Genomic DNA, 25,476 nt, shown 5'->3' on the forward strand with positions numbered 1-25,476 from the left:
AGGGTAGCTGCGCTGCATCTCACAAAGAGACTAAACCCTAGTTTATGTTTGAAGAAAGATAATTAGAAAACTTGCTATATAAATGGATCATCAATATCATGATAGACTTGATTTATATGATGATCTGATAATTACCTTTGTAACATAATTGTGTAAATTAAAAAACATGACAAGAATAATCAATCTTTGGCCATGTTCTATAACAATAATTTGTCCATATGGAGATAATTTAAATTTTTCACATACTACCTCCGTTCATTATTATGTGCGACTTTGGGGGCATTATCTGTGAAATATAAAATATTTTAAAGTTGTGCATAATATTTAACGAAGGTTGTACACTTGTACATTAAGTAGGGGGCTTGGGCCTCCTTGATAATATTAACAATAAGTAATTTATCTCCTTTAATAAAAATATTGATGTTTCCCATAGGAGTATCGCTATGCTCGGCTATGTATGTCATGCATGCATGATACATATATAGGTCATCTTGATTTGGATCTATCAATAATGTTTTTGGTGACTTGGAAACATTGAACTGCCCTTAGCTTGAGACTAAGGTCTTGGGGATTCCCTCAATACGTACCAACTAAAGGCTTGATTTACCATGAGAGGTCATATTCCAATATTAATGATGACAAGATGTGATAGGTAAAATATACTATAAATTAATTCCGAGTTTTAACCATCAGGTAAAGTTTTTAATCGAGTTGGTTCATTAACATGGTGTTAAGAGCCACTGTGACATAAAGGTCACAGGTTAGCAGATGTTCGATCAAGTACCTTGATACACAATCAATTGAAATAATTGATGTCCTCAGATATCTGAATTGAATATATGTACATTTGTAACTTGAAATCACTAAACAACAGTTGCTACATACTCCAATCCAATTTAAGATTTTGTATCAGTCAAGTAATAAATAAATTAAATGTGTGCAATGTCAAATCTATGTAAATGCAGTATATATATATACAAGAAGTGAAGTTAACATTTACAATATCACATGCATTTCTGCCAAAAGCTGGGGTTGTATAAGTTACCCAAATATTAATTTGAATGCTGTAACTCAGCCGACATGTATATTTACATTCATTTCAATTCAATTTTACATACAACAAATTAAAATCAATATCATAATCAAAATCAAACTGTGTATTAGAAGTACTTCGTATATAAATTTTATTTTATTTTATTTTTGATATTATTACTGACATTATTGCTTCGACTAAACGTTTGTGCACAAGTTGAGTGCACGATTAATTAAATATATATGGCCAAGATTATGTGAAGTATTAGTTAGAGTTAGTAATTAGGGATTGGATAATAATTGATCAATATGAATTGACCCATGAATCAAACCAAAAAGATTACAATTACCAAATTAAGGATTAGGACAATCTAAAATGTGTCTTGTTCATGGAGGGACCATACTATACTAGGATTAATAAATGTCTTAAATTAATTAGAACTTCATTATGTAGTTATTTTTTCGTTTGATAGATAACCTACCTAGCTCAAGTAGTCCAAGATTTATTAATTGGTTTTGGTTAAATGATTGTTACACTTTTCCTAATTGATTCATATGCATGTGATCATATTAAAGTCTTCAAACTAATACTATAGTTATGAAATAACTAAGCTTTAATATATGTTGCCATGTTGGTGTCATTTAGATATGACTATATACTGTTAACAGGTGATTAAAAACTCAAGAATTCAAATTTGTATGGTATCAATCATTCATCAATTTAATTAATGGTGAGACAATTGAATTTTTGGTAGACTTATGTTTTTTTAGGCAATGTCATTTGACAACACTAACTGAAATGAAGCTTAAATTGATAAACGAGCTGAAATTAATTAGATAGTAGCTATAAAACGAAAAGGTACTTTGCACCTACATAGAGAGTAAATATTATAAGTATAAAACGTGATTCTTTTTCTAAACACCTTATTATAATAAATTATACGGTAATTTTTTAAAAATCCGTGCATAGGGAGTAGTCCGTACAAGCAAAACAATATATACAGTATTACATCTACATGTAAATCTAACCCTCGTGTATACTGCAATCACCTTATCTCCAAGACCAGAAAGGCTAAGAGGATCTTAGACATGTTGCCTAGCCTAGAGGTCTTAGACCAAGGTCCAATTCAAGGATGTGAACATGAAATTATAAAAGTTTCAATGTACGGCTATGTCATGCATGTGTACGAGAATTAGTGTACAGTAAGATATTGCATCATCTCATCATACCATATATGTTTTACAATCCATATTATTTCTTATAGTACTCGTAGTAAGCAAGTTTTAGAACAACAAAAAGAAATGGGATAAAATAAAAGATGATTTTCTTTCAAGTAGGATAGAATGATAGATACACCAAAGACCAAAGTTGGCTTGTTTCAAATTATGCGAAGAGTTACCAAAAAAAAAAAAAAAAAATAATAATAATAATAAATAAAATAAAAATTATGCAGATATGACTCACTTTCACCAATGTCTCATCTATTATGTTTTAAAAGCCCAAGTAAGAGGGGAATTTTTTTTTTTTTTTTTTTTTTTTTTTTTTTTTTTTTTTTTTTTACTTAAGACTTTTAAGACATGATAGATGATTGGTTATACAAGTATATTGTTTCTTTCACAAAAAAAAGAAAAAAAAAAAAAAAGATGATTGGTTATAGTGCATAATAAATAATTGTTATATCGTCACAAACAGAGGTTGGTGCACTGGTGGTTCATATTAGTTAGTTGATGCAACTTATCAATTCATTCTTACATGAAGTGTAGGAAATCTTTTTTTTCATTATGAATTGGAAATTAAGGACTCTAAACTTATAAACGAATTGAATTATAGATTCACCATGCTCTGATAGTCTGATTTGTTAACATGACGTGCAAAAAATTCATATCTTGGGTGACAAGAGCATGCCAAATTGCCAATCCATGCATGGGTGATTGTTTTGAAATTAAAGATATACGGATTATATCACAAATCATAACAGGTAATGCTTAATTATGCTTAATTGGTTTATTCAATCTCTCCAATTGTTGACGTTCCTACATATCCACTCTATTTCTATATGTTTATACCTTGTCTTGTGCAATCTACGGAGTAATTAATAACATATACAACACACGTGATGACGTGACATGTTTGTATAAATGTATAATCACATAATTTATGTACGTAAGCAAAGCTTGGTGGAAATGGACTAGCTTCTTTTGAGCCGTGCCAATAGAGGTAAATCAAATTTCTATGGGCTGCAAGACTATAAAATATGCTAACAGAAATGGGCTTAAAGTTTATGAGCCCAAAACCAAAATTAATAGGCTCACTTAGTTGCTTCATGGATCTGCTCCAAAAATTTGAAAATTCTAGAAAAAGAACACATTCTACGGTTTTCCACATAACCCACTGCATTACTGGAATTCTCTCGTCATTTCCTTAAGATATCATTCTTTAGTAACTAACGAACTTTCAAGACTTCTCTTTACTACACTTGCGTACAACTATAAATACATAACATTCACTAGCAAACTCATTGCAAAATTAATCAATCAAAGCAACCAAAAAACAAATAACAACACGTCCACAACATTATTTACTACGTTTAATTCGTTACACTAAACACACTAAATTGTTGATCTAGGAAAAATGCGTGCACTAAAATGTTTAATGTTATCCCTTGCATTACTCATTATGTTACACCCATTACAGGGGTCGGCAACCATATTACCATGGGGTGACCGACCCCCTAGCTTATTATCAGAGCTATGGCCGGAAAGGGTTCCAGACCCTTTCCGGATCCTAGAGGAAATACCCTTCTCGGCCCTAGATAGGGACTTGGATCCCATCATGTCGTCCCCAGCTAGGGTCGACTGGAAGGAGACCCCGGAAGGCCATGTTATAGCCATGGACGTTCCGGGGCTAAATAAGGAGGATATAAAGATAGAAGTGGAGGAAAACCGGGTGTTACGAGTAAGTGGGGAGAGAAAGAGGGAGGAAGAGAAGAAAGGCGATCATTGGCATCGTACTGAGAGATGTTACGGTAAGTTTTGGAGGAAGTTCCGGGTACCAGATAATGTTGACATGGATAGTGTAAAGGCTAAGCTTGAGAATGGAGTTTTGACTATAAATTTGGCGAAGTTGTCACCTGATAAAATTAAGGGGCCTAGAACTGTTAACGTTGAAGGTGGTGACAATGAGACTCCTAAAATTAGTTTTGGCAACCAGAAACAAGAGCTGTAATGTGGGAGGATGAATTTTGCTAAAAGTGTGATCAATGCTTTAAATTGTGTAAATGGTTTGCATATGCATGTTGTATGTGTGCCAACAATAAACCTATGTACTGGTTTCATAAATACTAAAATAATAATATAGAGCTTATTTCTGTATGTGTATGTGTTATTTATTTGTTTGTTTATTTATTTATCGTGATTATTATTAGATTAGAAAATAATAACAATAATAGAAAAGGCTAAAGAATGCGGATAAGGTAATTAAAATAAAAATATTAAATTTAAATGAATATTAATTATACTGATAAATGTGTGATTATGTCATGTATTTTCAAATTGACACTACTTTAGTAAATATTTTAAATACTTATTTAACGTCTATTAGTAAGATCCTAATAATAATTATAAGTTTATTCAAATGTAATAACATTAAAATACTATGTAACACACCATAGTACTATTTCAATATAATTTGCACTTGCTAATCAAAAAATTTGATACACTAGTATAATCCCAACTAACTAAAATGTATTTCTTCCTTAATCATTTTAGTATATATGAACACAAATAATTCTTTTTAATATAATTTTATTGTTATAAAATGTGTCGTAGTTAAAGTTAACTTCAATCAGTAAAATGTATGTGTAAAGTGGTAGTTAAAGTTTAACTTCAATCACTAAAATGTGTCATTGGATTCAAATTATTCTTTTGTTCGTTCTATTCCCTATACCAATTTGCTAATAATGGTTTATCCCATGTAAACCAATCTGTTATAAACATTTGGGTTTGGCGCTTTGCTTAATTCACCTTTCAACAATTAAGTCTGACTTTAGGCCTGCTCCGATTTACTAAATTGAGCTGATTTGAACTGAACTGATTGGAGCTGAATTGAAATGAACTGAGCCGAACTGAATTGGTTAAGAGAAGAAAATTAGGAACTGAAATTAACTGAGCTGAACTGAACTGAAATTAAGCTAAAGTGAACATGCCCTTTGTCTCTTAATTGGGAATACTTCGTAATAAGTTTGAGTCAAAAACACAATCTTAAAGTTATATCCAGAGATGGGCATGGGTCGGCCCGGCACGCGAGCGGCACGGGCCCAACACGAAAATGGCACGGCACGGCACGAGCACGCCAGCGGCACGATGATCGAGGAGTGGGCCATGCCGTGGACACGATTTCGAAAATTCGGCACAGGCACAGCACGAACTCGCGGGCGGCACGGTGCCCACGAGCACGACAAATGGCACGGCCAAGCACGACATGCGGCACGGCACATCTCTTGCAAAACGACTACTCATTTGGTGCTTCAAATAAATTAATAATAAAAATAACATAAATAATAAAGAACTATAATAATAAAAATAAGAATAATAAAAAGAACAATAATAATATAATAATAAAATAGCATACACATAAATTAATAAAATTATTTAAACTAGCTTAAGGCCCGTGCCATGCAGGTATGCACGGTAAGTCTAATTTTTTTAAGAAAATTAATTATATGCAATAAATAAAATTTGATAAAATATACAAATCAAAATTATAGAAATTATAATGTCATAATCAATATTAATAGGAAAAACAACAAATTATCTAGTAAATGGATTTTTTTAGTCTGCCCAAACTCGAGAATTTTTCATGCAGGACTTAGTTTGATCAGGTCTAGTGGCCATATTAGTGAATACAAGGTTATTAAAATCAGAAATCTACTTTGAAACGGAAGGGCCTCTCGGAATCGAATCGTAAAATCGAATCGTAGAATCGTAAGATTCTACGGACATGCATAATCAAGACGTCATATCCAAATTTAATTGAAAATTTTTAAATTTTAAGTTTAAAGCCTAATTATTAATAGAAAATAGTTGTTTATCCACTAAACGACCAATAATTGACAAGATATACTTATAAATAACGTTGTAGGCATGTTTTAAATTTATAATGTTTTCGCTAGTTAAGAGAAATATGTAGAATCGTAAATCGAATCGTATGACATACATAAATTGTAAAATCGTAAGATTCTAAGATTTAAATCGAGATTTTAATAACAATGAGTGAATACTTATTTATAAATGCAATTTTAATAAACATCAAAATTCAATCGAACAACATACTAAAATCTCCACTAAAATTATTAGCAAAAGTGCAAACATACATAAAATTACAAATAATATATCACCTTTATTAAACACAATATTTATTTTATAACTATAGTATACTCCATAAATCAATTTGTGATAATATGTACGTATATTAGTAAAATTTCATAAACAAAATTGTAATTAACTTGAACAAATAGTTATATTGAATTGATATTGAAATAAAATATTAATTAGAGGTATTTGAAAAAAAAAATTAAAGATAATATAAAAGATTTGGAATGATATTATTATAGAATCAAATATTAACAAAAAAAAAAAAAGTTTAAAAAGGTAAGGGAAATTTTGGAGGGAAAAAACAGCACCATGATGTGACACGTGTCACTCCCGGTGACCGTTTTAGTATTAAGTTATTGATGATTGATTGATTGATTGATAGTGTATTTATTTTAAAAGTTGTTCAAAAAAAATATATCGATTTTTTAAAATAAAAAAAGACATGGACGGCACGGTAACCGGCCCGGCACGTCAGACATGTGGGTCGTGCCGTGCCCTAGGTTGGGGTGTGCAAAATGGTGGCCCGGCATGGCATGACTATATCCAATCTGATTATGTAACTTTTTTTTTGAAAGAATCTGATTATGTAACTTAAAATGGGTTTAAAAATAGTCGTGTTCGATCCAAATCAGCTGGTAGTAAAATAAAACTGTAAAAAGGTAGTAGGTAGTTGCAAACATAACATAATCCAGAAATCAATTATCATCCAATTCACCAGTGCTCTCTCTTCTCTTATTCGACGATCTTCAATCTTCATCTGATTTTCCAGATAACAACAATAATTCCCCCATTTTTCTCTCTCTTCTTTCACCAACGCTGAGCTTTTAATAATTTCATTCTCTGGTATTTACTCTCTCCTCTTCAGTATATTTAAGCTATAAATTTTCATTTTTTTTGGCTTTTCTTACCATTTTTCCATTCGAATTGTTCTTCATTTCTGTGAATTGTAGATGAAAATCCCATTTCTAAAACCTTAAATTGCATTAAATTCTTATTTTGTTGTAAAGGGGTTGAACGAAAGATTTGATGGCATCGACATTTGTGAACAATAACATCCCCTGTAATGCTGGATCAATCAAGGGTTTCAATAATTCGCAGAGAAATTTGGGTTTTTGTTCAAATTTAGGGTTTAATTTTGCGAAAACCCGAGTTTCTGATTTTGGGAATTTTGCCCGGAAATTCCCTTCGCCATTAGTGGTGAAAGCGAGCGAGAAGAGAGAGAATTTGACTGAGCAGAACACAGGGTTGAGTATTGAAGAATGTGAAGCTGCTGTTGTTGCTGGGAATGCGCCTTCTGCTCCTCCTGTTCCTCCCACTCCTAAAGCACCCTCTGGCACACCTTCTATCTCTCCCCTTGTGAGTTTTCTTTTTACTTCTTCCGTTCTTTAATTTATTGCAAATGTCGGGGATGCACGGTTTTTTAGGAGAGGGATATAATAGGGACTCGTGTGATGAGGAGAGAGATAGAGAATCGCGAAATAGATTAACTTTTCAAAAAGGAAACTTTTGCTATTTCTGTTTTTAATTGTCTTGCTGGTGATTATATTACTGTAATTGTGTGTTTGCTGGTTATTGTGACTGAAGGAGCATTGAAGGACTTGTTATTTGATGGGAAATTTGTAGGGTGTTGTTGCAGCAATTCATATTTCATAGCAATAGCATTATGGTTAGAAAGATAGGTAAATCATTTATCCGTGGCAACAAAAAGGTTGGCTCTACTTCATAACTAAGCCATGGCACGCGGCAAGCTCATCTAAGCCTTAGCTGTCTCTAATTGGCTTTGATCACTGTATTGTCCTGAAATATGATTACTTTAGGCCACCATCTTTTATTTCGTGTTGGAATAGAATGTGCTCTAATTGGTTTGGTTTGTATTAATTTGATACAATAGTGTGATCATTAAGGATGAGTAATCATCCTTGTATTGTACTTTAGTTTAGTGATTGTGTCAGACTGTACTTATTACTTGCTTTAGAATTCTGCATCATATTCAAATTGGTGTTTATGTCATTTAGTATTGTATGGTTTATATATTACGTATTTAGTATTGTATTTCTTATTGCAATGAGATGGCTTTGATTAACTCTTCCCTTTGTACACCAGTCGCTAGGTCGGCGTCCTCGTCGTAATAGGAGGTCACCTGCATTTAGAGCAGCATTTCAAGAGACACAATTATCCCCTGCCAATCTGGTTTACCCATTGTTTATTCATGAGGGTTAGTACATGTGGCTAAATAATTCTTACTTATCTAACATTTATCTTCTTTTAACTTGGATTCTCAAATGGATATATTATTTGGACTTTCAGGAGAAGAGGACACGCCTATTGGAGCAATGCCTGGATGTTATAGACTTGGATGGAGGCATGGCCTTATAGAAGAGGTAACTAATCTTAATCTTCTGAAGATATGTATTCTGTTGATTCAATTAAGGTAGATTATTTTTAAAACTGCATTCTGTTTCATATCTGTACCACACTACCACACTGCTGCTGGACATATGCATTGTAACTGCTCTTATATCATGTCTACGTCATTCTTCTGCTGAACTGTTTGAGCTCAAATTTAACCTTGACCTAAAACTCTTGTCTACAATATGGTATGCTTCAAGTATTATACATCATAACGATGCAGTTTAACTGTTTTACGCCATAATGATGTATTCTAAAACTATGTTTTAGACAAATTTGGCAGGAGCTGGATAAATTCTAGGGTATATCAATGTGTAATGATCAATGATATTGGTTCGTTGCCTCAATATTGACTATGTAAGGTCAAAGGATTGATCTACAAAACTTATCATCCATGAACTATGATCATGATAATTTAATGAGACTATTGAGGTGTTAATGACCTTCTGCTTGGTAATTTTGTTCCAGAGTATCATGTAAATTTGATTATGTGTGAGTCAATCTGAGTTGGTGCTCATTTGTGGGATAAAGTTTTTGAATGAGTCTCTCGGTCCATTAGCAGCTGCTAGGGGGGAGGCTATCTATATTTGAAGCTCAGTAGATCTTATCCATAGCAGCTTTTATACTTGGTTGTTCCTGTAGCTGTGGGATATGAAGCCAGACAGTTGGTGTTTTGCTAGGAACTGAGATAAAAACAGAGTAAACACACAAGCACAAAAGAGGGAAATAGCAGCTAAAGATATGATGTATTGATAATCAGTGTAATTAAACTCTCCTTTCGAGAGGAAGGAATCTCTCCCAAAACTTCTCTCTATAATTTTCTGGATAATCCTCTCCTATTACAAATCCCCTATTTATAATCAGTTACTAGCAACTTCTACAGCTACGAAAAAATAACAAACTTTTCCCAAAATTACCACATTACCCCAAACCCCACTAACAAACTCATAACAGAATTCCACCTCAGCATCAAGTTGCTGGAGAATTCTTTTTGGCCTTCCTGCGAGCATAAGTGATTGTGGTGGTTGGTAGTTTTAGTGACCCTTACCTTTCCAATAGTGCTGGGGGGACTTCATCCTGTTTTGGTCGTTTATAGGGGTTAAAAGAAGCAGTTTTTGACCTTATAATAAGATATTAATGGCTTTTTGCTTCTCAAAAGGGGTTCTAATTTATCTTATACAAAAAAATAATTTCTTCCCCTTCTTTACATTGAGTCTGTACCCAATGTACCCAACCAACTCTCACTGGCATTATGGAATCCCCCGAACACAGGAATGAATTATTCTCTACTCCTTTTATATATTCTGGTTCGATGGCTCCCCCTTCACAACCAATTCACCCCAAAAAAAGTGGTCTTAAGCAAGAATGTGGGTTTCAAAATGCTTTGTTGACTGTGATTTTTCTATGAGTCATTGAGTTGAATTGGTGCATAAGTTGCTTTTTAAATGCTATATGGCTAATATAGACACCTATAAAATTTTGGGAAATTCCATTTCCAATCAAGGACGACAACTATCTAAGTTAGAAAAAAAAAAAAAATCTTTGAAGATGTTCCAAGCTACCCGTTGCCAATTTCTGGTGATTAAGGGGATCAACATTGAAAGTTTTTCGTTATTATTCTCTTATGTATAGTATATATATTCTCTTATGTAGAGTATAGGTATTCCAAACTTGCAGTTTATCTCCTCTGGGAATTTTAATATAATTTAGATATAGAATTTTGATCTGATTGGTTTATACTTCATTAGGCCCTCATAATACAGCTTTTAGTAGATGTGTTGGTTGGCGTCTCAAGGGCTTTGAATGTTTGGGCTTGTTGGAATCCTGTCGAATACTTATTAGTTTCATAATCAAACTAGACTTTTAAACTAGTCAGTTCATAGCATCAGTGCTTTACAAGAGTCCTTCACAATATGGTTGCATTGTCCACAGGTAGCAAAAGCCCGTGATGTTGGTGTTAACAGCATTGTGCTCTTTCCAAAAGTCCCTGATGCTTTGAAGGTAATTCACTTGTTTTGCATCTCTGCGGCTTCCTTCCTGCTTATGTCAATCATCAGCTGCAAACAATGACAAATTACCAAATATATATATATATATATATATATATATATATATATATATATATATATATATATATATATATATATATATATATATAGTCACCCACAGGCGATGAAGCATACAATGAAAACGGTTTAGTGCCCCGGACCATACGAATGCTGAAGGACAAATTTCCTGATCTTGTAAGTATAGTACAGATACTTTCTATCTGTGATACATTGAGGTGCCTCCATTTCTTTCTCTTTGATAACAATATAATTTTGGCAGGTAATTTACACGGATGTTGCCTTAGATCCATATTCTTCAGATGGGCATGATGGTATCGTTAGAGAAGATGGTATGTGAGGCTAAGGATGATAATTCTGGATATTTTTATTTGCTAAATTTTAATATTTGAGTGGTAGTCTATTGTTAGATAAAGTAATTGTATCATATCTAATGCTTTGCAGGTGTAATTATGAATGATGAGACAGTGCACCAATTATGCAAACAAGCTGTAGCCCAGGTAATGCTGATTTAAACTTGCATCTTTTGACAGTTTGAGTATATTAGCTCTCATGAATTCAAGTCTAAGCTGTTAAAAATTCACCCTAGCCCCATCTTTAGGAGATGTTAAACCTTTCTTTCAATGGCTTAGTTGCTGAAAATTGCTCGACTATACTGAGGTTTGACTGTTTGAGGAGTTCCGCATGTGTCTTCCTTCCCATTTTACTAACGAGTCAATAAAACTCTAGGTTTGGGATTCATGTCAACTTGTGATAAGCAAGAATTAAATGTGTTAGGTTTTATTGATTATTATTGATATTCCCTAAGATTAGATTGGGTGTGCTATAATCTTTTGACAGTTTTCATTATTTTCTGTCTCTGGCTTCTACCAGGAGATTTAATGTTTTTTTTTAAAAAAAGAATTATCTGTATCTCGCTCATTCTTTTAACATTGTGGGATAATCCTATTGTATAGGCCCGTGCAGGAGCAGATGTTGTCAGTCCTAGTGATATGATGGATGGTCGTGTAGGTGCAATTCGTGCAGCTCTTGATGCAGAAGGATTTTCTCATGTTTCAATCATGTCCTATACGGCAAAGTAATTTACTTTCCTGATACGAAGTATGCTTTTTCTTGTCACTTGCAGAAAGTTGATTATATGTTCATAAGCAGATATTCTTTCTTATCATTGTCGTTTGCAAAAACCAACGATCTCATTAATTTGATTCGGTTGGCTTCCAAGCTCTGACGTTTTTTTGATAAGAATGAGTATCATTTAGTACTGATGACTATTCTTTTTATTTAGGTATGCAAGTTCATTCTATGGTCCATTCCGAGAAGCTCTTGACTCTAATCCACGCTTTGGGGACAAGAAAACGTATGTATGCTTTTGGATTTTCTCTCGTTGATAAACTTGTGTTTACACTTTAAAAATCAAGCCTGATTTTTTGTGTCTTCTTATGTTGTTGGATGGAATTAAAGCTATCAAATGAATCCAGCAAATTATAGAGAGGCTTTAATTGAAACTCAAGAAGATGAGTCAGAAGGAGCTGATATCCTATTGGTTAGTTTCTCTGTAGGCTAGATATCAATGATTTATGGCGCTTGCTCATTTGCTCAACGATATCAAATGATTTCTTGGTTGACTTACAGGTAAAACCTGGACTTCCGTACTTGGACATTATCAGGCTTCTTCGGGATAACTCCTCTCTGCCTATTGCAGCATATCAGGTACTTAGGACTTCCTCTGTCCTTTTTAATTTGCGCTATAAGGTTTGGAACAAGTATTAAGGCTAGAATATACGCGGGGATGCCGGCGAATGACATAGATGGTTTAAAAATACAATCTATTCAAAAATTGACAACAAGCCTTTTGTTATTAGGGAAAGAGGGAATAGACATCACTTGAAAAATTTTCCTTTTTTTTTTTTGGGGGGGGGGGGGGGGGGGGGGTTTGGGGGAAGAGGAGGGGGGGGGTTACAGAAGGAGATGGCAAGTACTTGGCTAGTTGCTCACAGTCACTTGGTTTGGTTTACTAGGCAGAAGGTATTGGGTAATGTACCTATATTGGAGCAGTGTTGAACACATTTAGGCCCTTGAAGCAGATCATAAGAATATTTGTGCTAAACTTTGTTCTTTTCACCTAAATTAAGCATTTTTGAACTTGTTGGAACTTGGAACTCATTTTAGTTTTGAATTGAGCTTAGGTAGCCCTATGAGATATTTTCTTGAAACTTACATGCTTAAGACTTTGAGCCTTTAAGGCATAGAATTAACAAAGCCTTAGCCTATTAAATCTGGATCCTGGCAATAAACCCAAGCATTCTAGGGTCTTGAATCAAAACTTAAAAATTCCTTCATTTCAGTTAATATTGTGACAATTGAACTACTCTGCTGGAGCTTGATGTAGTATCCTGCCTTTTCTAGTCAAATTATTTAATTTTTTTTCTCCTTCCTGGTGGTAGGTTTCTGGTGAGTACTCCATGATAAAGGCAGGTGGGGTTCTCAAGATGATTGATGAGGAGAAGGTCATGCTAGAATCGCTTATGTGTCTCCGTCGGGCTGGTGCTGACATCATTCTTACATATTTTGCCTTGCAAGCTGCAAGATGTTTATGTGGAGAGAGGAGATGAATCCCTTTGTAGCTCACCATGGACCATATAATTGGAGACAGGCAGTATAAATTGCAGTTAAGTAAATAGGGGCAACGCAGGGGTATGTTCCCAAGATTTATTATTCTCCGTTGTTGTTGTATGAGTTTATGTAGCTAGTTTTTATCAGGCTTACAGGGTCCTCAGTAAGCATATTCGGGAAATTAGATAAAAGTTAAGGAGAGTCTCTACACATTACATTACTAACATCGGACTGCAGGGGCTTGCATCAGCCCCTTCCCACTATTTTTAGATGTCTAATGGCAATAATAGTTAAAGGTTCTGGACCTGGTAGGCATTTTAGCTAAATTTTGCGAACTCTGTTGGCAATGTTTAATAACTCACACTACTACCAGGGCACCACCCTTAACAAATGGGTTAGCTAAACTTTGTCAATTCTCAAACAAGTGAAGTAGTTATGCTTGTGACTGTTGTAGGGTGGCAAGTTGGTTGCGCTAACTCCATGCACCCGGCTCCTGGTTTTAATAGTGATCCCCCTCGACCCCTCAATATCCTACGACTATGGTTGTGTTACTTGTGTATAAAGTACTCCTTAGAAAAGACTACGGAGTACTATTATTGCATAATTTGCTACCTAAAACATCAAACATGATAATTCAGTAGTTATAATATATTTCATGCATTTAAAATAATACAATGACAAAAATACACTTATAAATGATGGCTACTAAACATAACCCTACATTTCCAAAGGTAAACTTTGTACCAGAATACCTCCAACTAAGAAGAGAAACTTTGGAGACAAAAAAAAAAAAAAATTACCTGAAAAAGGGTTACGTTAAAAAAAGATTGAGATTTAATCTAGCTTCTAAGATCTCAATATGTACTATAATATTTTGGGGAACAAAGATAGTCTGCAATCTGTATCATTAATTTTCATTCAAGTATCTTTCAGCAATGGTGGCATGTGTTGCAGCACCTATAGGGAGCATATCTTCATCGAGGATGAAACGAGGTGAATGTACAGTGTGTGTTGATCCTAATTCCTCGCTCCTTATACCTATGTAGTAAAATGCAGCAGGGATCTCTTTAGAGAAGAATGAGAAATCCTCTGCTCCCATTATTGGAGGTGCAATTCCAAAGTTCTCCGGTCCAAGTAAATCTATGGCCACCTTCTTTACATGCTCGTGCATACGATTGTCATTCACTGTTGGAGGGTAGATTGTATACTCTTTCTCGAAGAAGTCCAATGTCGCTGAGCATCTGTAAACTTTCACTTGCTCCTTAATCACCTACAAGTAACATACAGAGTAATGTCAATTAAACTGTCAAGAGAACATTCATTACTATCGCGATAGAAGGTGAAAAAAATGTACCTCTTCTATTCTGCGTAGGAGCTTGTGCATATCAGAGAAAGCGCGGAAAGTGCCAGCAATGACAATATCTTCAGGCACAAAACTAAATTGGTTTCCACCATCAACCCAAGTTACTGAGACAACCTGAGAATCCAAAGGATTTGCTTCACGAGATACGATGCCTTGCAGGCTGATTACTGCAGCTGAAGCAGCTAAGATAGTGTCAGAACGGTGAACCTGATGGCCACCACCGGAACTACGGTTAGCACTGATCACAGCCCTAAAAAAGCCACAACCAGCAAGCAATGGACCACTTCTCGAGTAAATGGTTCCTGAAGGATAATTATGGGAAACATGAACTCCAAAGATGGCTTCAACATCTTCTATGGCACCTTCGGCTATCATTTGTTTCGCTCCGTTCCCTTTCTCCTCTGCTGGCTGAAATAAAAGGATTACCGTTCCCTGTATGTTAAGGTAACATACAAAAATTAGCAATGTATAATCAGTAACGTCGAAATGTCTAATGTAAAATTAATTGCATTCTGTCAAATCCATACTAAGACAATTAAAATTCAAAGTTCAAAAGTTCAACTCTAACATTGCTTGTAAAGAATTGAGGAGGAATTTTGTACTCAACCCGAAATATTATGGTCCAATCAAAAACAATTGAAACTACTATGAACTATAAAGCAAATGATTTGAAGCTAGGAAAGATGATAACAAAAAAAAAAAAAAAAAAAAAAAAAAAAAAAAAAAAAAAAAGAAGAAGAAGAAGAAAAATTAAGACTAATCACCTACTATTTGTTATATTCAGGGGTCATTCTTCACAAATTGAGCTAAGATACCGCGATCATCCTTCATTTTAAGGTACTTAACATCATCACTAGTTTAATGTAGTGTGTATGCTTTTTTGATCTCTTAAGTAATCTTATTAAATTAATCGAAAAGTGACCTACCTATTTCTTCAAAAAAAAAAAAAAAAAAAAAAAAAAAATAGTGACCTACCTAGCTTTTACTTAAGAATGAGCTGAGATGAACTGTCGCCAAAAAAAAAAAAAACTCGGACTATCATAAGTTGGTAAGTGTAATTAATGAAATTTCAGAAAGTTCTAAACATTGATCACTGACATCAGTATCTCCCAACCAAGGCTAGAACTTTATAATTTAAAGGATAATTTTAAATTGGAGGTAGAAACTGAATCGATTCTATTATTTTAATCAAGCTCCATCAATTCTTCCAAAAAAAAAAAATCAAGCTCCATCAAAGTAAAAAAGCTTTGTATAATCTAGTTAGAACAAAAATAACGGAGTTGTATCAAAGCCAATTGAGGCACTTCACCAATCTACATAAATTGTATTGTCTACCCTTTTAATCTTATAAAGTGCTGACAGAAAACAGTTTCAAACAAAAGATCAATTTTTTTTTATTGGAAAATTTGTTGAAAACCATCTTATAAAAATCAAATTTTGTTGAAAACCATCTTATAAATTTTTTTTTATCAAAGCACACCTGTTTTAAAATTTTTTTTGTTGAATCCCACCACTTTTTGAATTTTGACTATTAATTAACATTTTCAGCGTTGATTAGTATATGCACCTCACGTGACTTACTTAACCCCACTTTTCTATTATTTCCCCCCCCCCCCCTTTTTCTTTCATTTATTCCCCCTTTGTCAATTGCATTTTCGTGCAATTTTATAAAAGGTTATAAAAACCAAATTAGGATGAAGAGGAGTGACGAAGAGGGGAATGAATGGAGGAAAAGGGGGAAAAATAAAAGAAAAGTAGAGTTAAGTGGGTTAAATGAGGTGCACATGTTAGTCAACGCCGGAAATGTAAGTAATTAGTCGGAACTCGGGAAAATGGTGGGACTTAACAAAAAAAAAAAAATTAAATAGGTGTGCCTTGACAAAAAAAAATTTAAAATAGGTGTGTTTTGACAAAAAAAAAAAATTTATAAGATAGTTTTCAACAAAATTTAATTTTTATAAGATGATTTTCAACAAATTTTCCTTTTTTATTTTCAATACTTAACCTTGAGTTTTGGCCACTATTTGTTCATATGACTATCATGATTCATGAGGCCATATATTTAATTGAAAGATTCTCTTATAAGTCGTAATCTTTTTTGTACAAATTGCAATCAAGTAATCGTCACTGACTCTGAAAGACAATAACAAACCATATTTTTTGTAACATATAAATTGTCTGTTTCAAAGAATCCAAACAACATTTACAAATTATCTTTTAATTAAATGATAAAAGTGTGTATAATAAACATACATGCACCTCAATTAAGCTTATATATTTTACCATAAATAATATCTTAGAGAATAATACATGTCAATATGCCATTCATTTGAAACCCCAAAACATATAGAATATGATTCTTCATCCTTAATCTAGTCATTATTATGATAAGTTTATTATATTTTCGCCAACTACTTTAGACCAATGTACCTCATCACCTAGCCTAAGAAAAACATAACAATTGCAATAAAGGCAGATGGAATTTTTAGTTTGATCCTCAAAGAGATATGTTGGCGTAAGTTTAGATTAGTGTTGATAAATATACTTTTTTTTTTTTTACTCTGTAACTTGAAATACATGCATTCTTTCACAAATATAATTATTTCAATCAGACGAGAACATGTGACTAATTTGGAAAGGCAATAATATTATACTTACTATATTTGAAGGGCATTAGATAAGAGACGTATCGACATAAAATTAGAAACTTGTATCATATCCACACAAGAAGTAGTCATTTTCAATAGCCGTGAGAAACCAGAAATGAACCACAAATAGGAATGAAGTAGTAATGCATGTATATGTGGAACAAGATAAGAGCAAAATTCAATGTCCAATTCATTTCCCATGATGTAGATTAAAACAGAAATACATAGCAAATAATAATTGTTTTCTTTTAGTATGAAACCAACATAATCAATGTTGTCCATATATGATTGTGAGTGTTGCATTCATATTAGTTGGAATTTTTGGAATGTTGTTGATTATATTATAAGGTCCAAGTTGAATCACATCGATCAATAGGACCACTTTTGATGTTCATTTTTTTCTTTGGTTGTAAAACGTCATCACTTCAACACTAGGTTTGCATCACTTTGTATTATGAATATCATAACTTGAAAGATTTCATATAGGTTGGAACTCGTGACACACGGAATTGTCTTAGCTCGTTATCACCCCCAATTAAAATTGTGATATACTTTTTGTTGGATATACACATACTGTGATTTGAAAGTAACATTTTATGTCGTAACATATATATACATGGCATATAGCACAACCACATTAGTGTGGGTAAAAGAATAAGAACATTTAGAAGTTAAGACAAAAGGAGGAGAAAAAAAAAAGGATGATGTTATTGGCTACCAACTAGTTATGTATCATTCTCCTAAACATTGAATGTTAAACTTTTGTTAACATCAACCAAATTACACTTATGAGATCTATGTTTAACCAATTATTTCTCTATTGATGGCTTTTAATGATCTCAAAAGCCAAACAAATAAATACTTGGTATATTCATGCACATGCTTAAAGATTTGGAACTTAAAATGAGCAATGAATGAAAGAAGAATTTCTAGCCCCAGCCCATTTTCATGCATTACAGCAAATAATCAAAGTGACATTGATATAGACTGGACAAGTATGTATTAGGCTAAAACTTGGTAAGGAGTCCGATAATAAATTTTAATGTACGTATTACTCCATCGGTCCACAATTAATTGTCACATTCGATCATAACCAAAGACATGACACGTACAATCATACAGAAAGAATGCAATCTTCCTAAAATATGATGTGATAACTTTTTTTGACCATTATAGAATAATAAATGCAAATAACTAAATTAACATAAAAACGACTAGAGTACATACTACCTTGAGAAGATGTTCACGAGATTTAAGTATTTTGGCCGCGCCAAGAACCATGGCAACATGAGCATCATGGCCACAAGCGTGCATTATGCCATCGTTTTTGCTCTTATACTCCCATTCTACAGCTTCCTGCAGTCATATAATGTAGTGAGATGTCTACAACAAAATTATTAGTGCTAGGACCTGATCCAAGTTTTGTGACCACATTATCAAATTAATAATAACAATTTGAATGTTAAACTTTATTAAAAGCATTGATTATATATCAGTAATATCACTTTATCACATCAAACTATTGCTTTGAGGAATCCTTTAACCTACCAAAATGGCCACACTCACAAAACTATGACACATCCAATCCCCAAATAATTCACTTATTCTCATTTGTCTTTAAATTTTAAATTTTACATCTGATTCCAGCCTATTGAAATTGTATTTAAATTTTACATGACTTCAAATTTGTCTTTGATAAAGGTAAAAATAATGCACATATATATACCTCACAAATAAATAAAATCTAATTTTATCTCTACAAAAAGTAAACAGATATATAAAACCATATACACACGTGTATAAGTTCAGTAATGGTGTATTTTGATAACAGAATAATGATTGTATCACATATTCCTAATTTCACACAATCTCATACATACATACTCTCCACGTATACCCACAACATGCACTAGCTAATTTTTCATTAATTGTTGTCACATTTTTTAAAATTTACGACCACAATTGCGAATCACAAAATTCAAAAAACAAAATAGACAAAAATGAGTTGTAAAGATCAATACCTTTTTTTTTTTAAAAGAATTCTAACATCTCAATATTTTCGACAGCAAAGTCCGATCGCTTAATTGTTTGATTCATAAAAGGAGACAAAACATCATGGTCATGCCCATGTGATCTAAATATAAACTAGTGATTTCCTATTCGGGACTTCTTCCACTGGCTATAGAATTTTACTTTTTGGTACTTTCTACTTTTTAGGTTAGGATATATATAATCGTTTGTAAATTTGTCCCTACATTTTCTAAATATAAATACTACATTCTAAATTTATCTTCTATGTTTCATAGCAACATTTAGCTTTAACATGCAACATGAAATATTATTAATATCTTTGATTTTGTATTAAAAAAAATGTATATTATGTTAACATACATCAATATTAGCCTAAAGACGGCTAAATTGGTTATTTAGTAATAAAGTATGCTCAAAGTTTTTACTTCAAAGAGACATTATGCACCACAAAATATGCTTATGAGTCCACTTGTTGCACACCAACATAATATTAATCTAACATCTCATAGAGGACTAATGGAATATTATGCTAATAAATTCAGATTATGTTTGATACATCTTATTATCACTTATATGAACTTATCTAAACTTATAAGAATAACACCTTATTAAAGTTTACTTTAGTTGTAATTCAACTTGAATAACCCTTATCATAACTTATTTTTTTTAACCAATCTTATCTAACTTACTATGATCATAATATAGTACTGAGCTTTGATGATGCACATTAAATATGTATCCTGGTTTTACTAATCAGCTTAGTAGAGAATGACAAAACATGTATCAATCGATGTCATTAAGAGATGAGTTATTATATGCTAAGTGTGTGTTCTATTCACCCCTCTGAACTTATTTGAATTTATCTAAACTTATCTTATCTGTTAGCTGAACTTATCGATCTGAACTCATTAGACCTTATTAAAACTTATTTAATTGTAATTTGTATGTGGATAACTCTTATCAGAACTTATCTTAAGTTATTATAACTTAACTACACTAATCTGAATTTATTAAACCTGAAATAAATGAAAATAAAGTGAATAGAGTAGGCCTTTGCCACTTTAAGTTTGTGTATATGCATTATTCTTTATGATAGTATGTATCATTTTTCCCTTAATTAATTACACAAATAAGTTTTGTTTTTTATAATGTATAAATGATCACAAACTGATACTAGCTGTACTAGTTTTGAGTTAATGTACATTCGATTCTCTTGATTTTTTTATTTTTTTTTAATTTTTTTCGTTTGACGAGAACTTCTTGATTATTACTTATCTTAACACATTAAATCTAATTTAAGCTGTAAATTAAACTTTAATTGGTAATTATATAAAGGAAATTTTGTTTTTTATCACCAAAAAGTAACCCGATATTGGCTTTTACCACCATTTTTTTTTTTACCACCACAAATCTAAAAATTGGTTTTCACCACCAGTTATTAGGAAAACCGTTAAATGTAATGGTTTATTTTTTATTTTTCGATTTTTGTGCCACAAACTCCAGAGGTTTTGAGGGTTAGTTAGGGCCTAAATGAACCGATTTGAGGTCAAAATTGACAAAAAAAATTATCGAAAGTGTCTCATTTTGCTTAATTAAAAATATCTCGATTTTCATAAAACACGCGGAGAATTTCCTATAACTTTTTTTGTCAATTTTGACCTTAAATTAGGCCTAAATGACCCTCTAAATCTCTAGAGATCATGTTTTTAACAAAATATCTCTCTCTCTCTCTCTCTCTCTCTCTCTCTCTCTCTATATATATATATATATATATATATATATATATATATATATATATATATATATATATATATATATATAGGTTGTGAAAAATAATATTTGGTTTTTTGTGGTGGTAAAATAAAATACAATAAAAAGTAGTTGGTGAAAGCCAATATCGGGTTATTTTTTGGTGGCCTGTTAAAAATCAAAATTTCCGGATATGAACTCTGATTTGGAATAATTTCTTACTCCGTATAAGCTAATTAATTCTATTCGAACTTATATTTTTCAAAATAAGTAGAAATAAGGTGAATAAAGTAAGACCTTAATAAAGAATAATTAAGTTTTGTAATAGAAATTTTATGGCTAATACATTAATTAAGAGGTAATCCAAAATGAATCAATGTAGCACTACCGTTCAAAAAAAAAAAAAAAAAAAAAAAAAAAAAAAAAAAAAAAAAAAAAAAAAAATCAATGTAGCACTAATAATGCTTATAACTTATAAGTTTATTTCAACAACAATGAGTTTGTATACTCCATTAGCTTAGGGTTTAGAATTTGGTTCGACACTATCGAGTTTGTATGCTCCGCCATTATTTAACTTTTTGAAATTAAAGTTTGAAACTTCAATTCAATCATAATTGGTAATTTCTATGTTATAACTTATATCTAGAAATACTAAGTACGGAGTACATGATTTTGAATCGGCCAAAAAAAATTAAAATAAATAAATAAACAAATAAAAGGTTTTGAATTTTGTTTGATTTGGTTTAATATAAATTTCTTATACACTCATTGTTCATCTCTCTTATGCAAAGTTCAATTTATTTTATGATCAAAGATAATATTGCATAATGCAATTAATATATATCCTATAGGAAGATTTTTTAAGAAATGGAGGGGGTGAAAGTTTTTTATTCATAACTATATACTCAAATAAAAAAAATAAAAAATAAAATAAAATAACCAAATTCACTAAACCAATTGTAATTTTACTTTTACAAAGTGTACTAGTGTAGTACTCGTAACACTTTAACATTTTCTAGCAAAAAGCAACTTAAAATGATAATTTTACCGTCAAATAGATCACAAACATTGAAGATGCTATTAGTAAACCCAACTTAATCATTAGATAATAAGTCAACAACAACGCTAATACTGTATTTTATAATTATAAACAGAAAACTTGTTTCATTAAACATCTATGGTCGTCCCACTTTATATTATTCTTTGATTTGAATTTAATGAAACATATTACAGATCACTGATTTTTATATAAACTAATATTTCATGGACCCCTAAGTTTTAAAGTTAGATTCTGTTAGTTACTAGAAGTGTATGTAAGGTTCTTTTAATTAAGACCTTCATCCAAAACAAGAATGAGGTATGCTCATAAAATAGTAGTATCATCTCCCTTTTCTTTTTCATTAATCATTTTTCCTCGATTAAAACGACAATTAAATTATTACTCTGTACTTGGTTAGAAAGATTTAATATGATCGTCATATTATTTTACTTTGTCACATATTTTGATTATTTGTATAGGAATTAACAATACTGATTGGTTTAGGGTCTGTTTTTATTTATTAAGTCGAGCTAAACTGAAGTGAAGTGAATTGAATATTTTATAAGAGAAGGAAAATAGGAACTGAATTGAAAATAAGGTGAAGAGAGCAACTCCTTAATGCATTATGACCGTTCATATAAGAAATCGAATTTCCAATTCGTCAATTGCTAAATTGAAGTTAAATCCTGTTTGGTTTTGAGGTTTAATGGGGTCACCCTAATACAACTTTTTTCTGGTAAATTTTCTGTCTTTTTACTTAATTTTTAATTTCATGGGACCCAAAGAATAGTAAATCAGAGCCAGTGCTACAATTTGCTCGAGTCATAATATCTGGGAGAAAAGGGGGGAAATTTTATGGACAAAGGTTAGCCATTTAATTTGTTTATGGCCGCTCGAAATCAATAGCTAATGATTAAATTCTATAATGATGTTTACATAATAAAACTCCTTAGAAACTAAGGAATGAAGTACAATTTTTCTTAATTTAACTAAGAAACTAAATTACATTTTCTAAACATAGATCTGAGGAAATAAGGCATGAGTTCTAAAGAAATAATTGCATGTGAAAGAGAAGCAATATTTCTCATGCTAAAATAAATTTTACAAAATAAATGAGTATCACTTTATGCATGTATGTGTGACACACTACCATAGTAAATCCCTACGAGGTTTATGTACATAAAATACACCTATAATCCATACCGGTAAACATAGAAGTACACATTTGCAGCACCGTACTCTCGTATGTTGAAAAAAATGAAGTATAAATTAAGATAACGACAAGTTAGGATCATATTAAGTATCTATCATGTTACTTTCTATTTTTAGGAAAGTGATACTTGGGAGGACCCCGTTAAAATATTTATGACGTCATTAACCATTATCCTGTCTTAAAATAATTTACGATGGCACGTTGTAATTGGTCAGGATTACAGATAACATTATGATAAAATCAACTAGTAATTAGTTGTGAATGAAGAATTAATTAAGGAGGGTGAAATTAAAACTAATTAACCAACTAACCTGTATTGGTAAAGCATCCATATCAGCACGAAGCGCCACAAAAGGGGGCCCACCAGTGCCTAGCCAAGCACGAATACCGGTCTTAGCCAAAGGAAACTTGTAAGAGATCTTAAGTTCATCTAATTCAGCTCTAATAAAAGCACTTGTATTATGTTCTTCAAAGGCTAATTCAGGATTTTGATGTATTATTCTCCTAACAGTTTTTATCCACGCCACCGTTTCCGGCTTCATCGCCGCCTTTAGGATGTCCAAAGACGGTGGAGCTTCCGCCTCGAGGTGGCTCCTCGAGGCGGCCGAGCTTTTGTTTTTGATATTGTTTACATGATTTTTGTTGGTTGTAGTGGTAGTGGTGGAGGTTATGCCACTTGGGAAGTATGTGTTCGACGATGATGATGATGATCGGATGAATTCGACGGCGGTGATGTTATCACAAGATGTGAATGTTAGTATGATGATTATGAGTATGATTAGTAGAGAGAAAGAATTGGGTGAAGTTTGCTTCATGGTAAGGAAACAAATAAGAGAGAATATAATGATAAGAGTAATAAGGTCTAAGAAAATAAGAGGTAAAGAAGTTAGATTATATAGAAGACTAAGCTAGCAGGTGTGTTAATAGGGGAGAAAATATAAAAGCAAAAAGAGGTTTTAGTCTTTTAGATCACGTGGGTTTAGACTGTTGGAGGGATAGAAACCTTTTTTTAGTACTACTCCGTAGTATAACATTAGGTCCGCTTTACTTCACCTTAAAAATATAATATTGAGTAAAATAATTTTAATTTAACAAAAATAATTTAAGTTTTATAAAAATAAGTTCACTTCAGTAATAATTATAGAGAACCTATAAAAATAATTTCAGTTCTATAAAAATAAGATGAAGTGAACAAAGCATTAAAAATAGTATATACTACGAAGTTCTATAGAATAAGAATTTTTTTTTACTCCGTATCTCATATTTTAATTTATTTACTACTCGTAGGTGAACCAAAAAGAAAATTGTGTCCTCTGAGTCAATAATGTTGTTGTTAAATATAGAAATACTTTGTATATATTAAAAAATAAAAAATAAATAAATAAAAAAAGCTTAGTTGGAAGTGGTGATGAAAATGAAATTGAGAATTGTTTTTTTTTTTTTTTTTTTGACAAGAGGAACTAACAAAAGAGAACTAAAAACGGAAATAAAGCAAACTCCTACGACTAGCTAAAGCCGCCAGATCATGAGCATAAGCTATATCCTTCCGAGGCACCTTCTGAATAGCAAACTTGGTAAAAGTATGGAGAAGCTGCCTAATCTCCTTCAAAATCCAAACCACACAAATCGCATCCGTCAGTCGAGCCTGAAGTAAGGCCTGGAGTGGACTACAGTCCGTAAAAACTTGAACACTCGAGTAACCCCTTTCCCTTACATGTCTAAGACCAAACAAACAAGCCAGTAGTTCTGAATGCAGAGCCGAAGAAGTAACGGCCGCCTGAGCCCCACCCCCAACAGCAGGGGATGTAAGGGTGGAAGAAAGCACCCAACCCACTCCTGCATGATTATCACCAGAATTCCAGGCCCCGTCAACAGAAAGACAAATATCAAAGGGACCAGAAAGAATATCCCTCATAGAACAAGGACTAGAACCAAAACCC

General features: G+C 32.4%; 3 protein-coding genes across 4 annotated transcripts; 2 read left to right on the plus strand and 1 right to left on the minus strand.

Moving 5' to 3' along the window:
• The first annotated feature begins 3,664 nt into the window (after positions 1-3,664).
• LOC145585393 (22.0 kDa class IV heat shock protein-like) lies at positions 3,665-4,258 on the plus strand. Its single transcript, XM_081642095.1, has one exon. It carries the CDS (start codon positions 3,665-3,667, stop codon positions 4,256-4,258), a length of 594 nt encoding a protein of 197 aa, XP_081498221.1.
• Positions 4,259-7,089: 2,831 nt separating this feature from the next.
• On the plus strand, positions 7,090-13,897 carry LOC145586562 (delta-aminolevulinic acid dehydratase, chloroplastic). Of its 2 annotated transcripts, XM_081643425.1 has the most exons (13): positions 7,090-7,248; positions 7,413-7,761; positions 8,509-8,620; positions 8,713-8,786; positions 10,747-10,815; positions 10,974-11,057; positions 11,143-11,212; positions 11,325-11,380; positions 11,837-11,958; positions 12,166-12,237; positions 12,342-12,423; positions 12,513-12,590; positions 13,325-13,897. In XM_081643425.1, the coding sequence occupies exons 2-13, from the start codon at positions 7,432-7,434 to the stop codon at positions 13,490-13,492; spliced, it is 1,317 nt and encodes a 438-aa protein (XP_081499551.1). In that variant the 5' UTR covers positions 7,090-7,248; positions 7,413-7,431; the 3' UTR covers positions 13,493-13,897. The 2 variants fall into 2 exon arrangements, with proteins under 2 accessions (XP_081499551.1, XP_081499552.1); XM_081643426.1 differs by lacking the exon at positions 7,090-7,248 and having other exon boundaries at positions 7,260-7,761.
• Positions 13,898-14,134: 237 nt separating this feature from the next.
• LOC145586561 (IAA-amino acid hydrolase ILR1-like 6) lies at positions 14,135-24,452 on the minus strand. The gene is made up of 4 exons (XM_081643424.1): positions 23,848-24,452; positions 18,735-18,860; positions 14,848-15,288; positions 14,135-14,763 (listed from the first exon to the last, which is right to left on the minus strand). Exons 1-4 carry the CDS (start codon positions 24,349-24,351, stop codon positions 14,401-14,403), a joined length of 1,434 nt encoding a protein of 477 aa, XP_081499550.1. The 5' UTR covers positions 24,352-24,452; the 3' UTR covers positions 14,135-14,400.
• Positions 24,453-25,476: the final 1,024 nt, after the last annotated feature.

Source organism: Chenopodium album, chromosome 16, assembly GCF_948465745.1.
Source record: "Chenopodium album chromosome 16, dcCheAlbu1.1, whole genome shotgun sequence".
Taxonomy (NCBI): domain Eukaryota; kingdom Viridiplantae; phylum Streptophyta; class Magnoliopsida; order Caryophyllales; family Amaranthaceae; genus Chenopodium; species Chenopodium album.

Bases quoted from the DNA above. Each gene is read 5' to 3' on its own strand.
- LOC145585393 (XM_081642095.1), top strand. From the start codon at position 3,665: ATGCGTGCACTAAAATGTTTAATGTTATCCCTTGCATTACTCATTATG.
- LOC145586562 (XM_081643425.1), top strand. From the start codon at position 7,432: ATGGCATCGACATTTGTGAACAATAACATCCCCTGTAATGCTGGATCA. The intron at 8,787-10,746 runs GTAACTAATCTT...CATTGTCCACAG, and splicing joins GGCATGGCCTTATAGAAGAG to GTAGCAAAAGCCCGTGATGT. The intron at 11,058-11,142 runs GTAAGTATAGTA...TAATTTTGGCAG, and splicing joins AGGACAAATTTCCTGATCTT to GTAATTTACACGGATGTTGC.
- LOC145586561 (XM_081643424.1), bottom strand. From the start codon at position 24,351: ATGAAGCAAACTTCACCCAATTCTTTCTCTCTACTAATCATACTCATA. The intron at 18,861-23,847 runs GTTAGTTGGTTA...ATATGACTGCAG, and splicing joins TGGATGCTTTACCAATACAG to GAAGCTGTAGAATGGGAGTA. The intron at 15,289-18,734 runs GTAGTATGTACT...CTTAACATACAG, and splicing joins CTCGTGAACATCTTCTCAAG to GGAACGGTAATCCTTTTATT.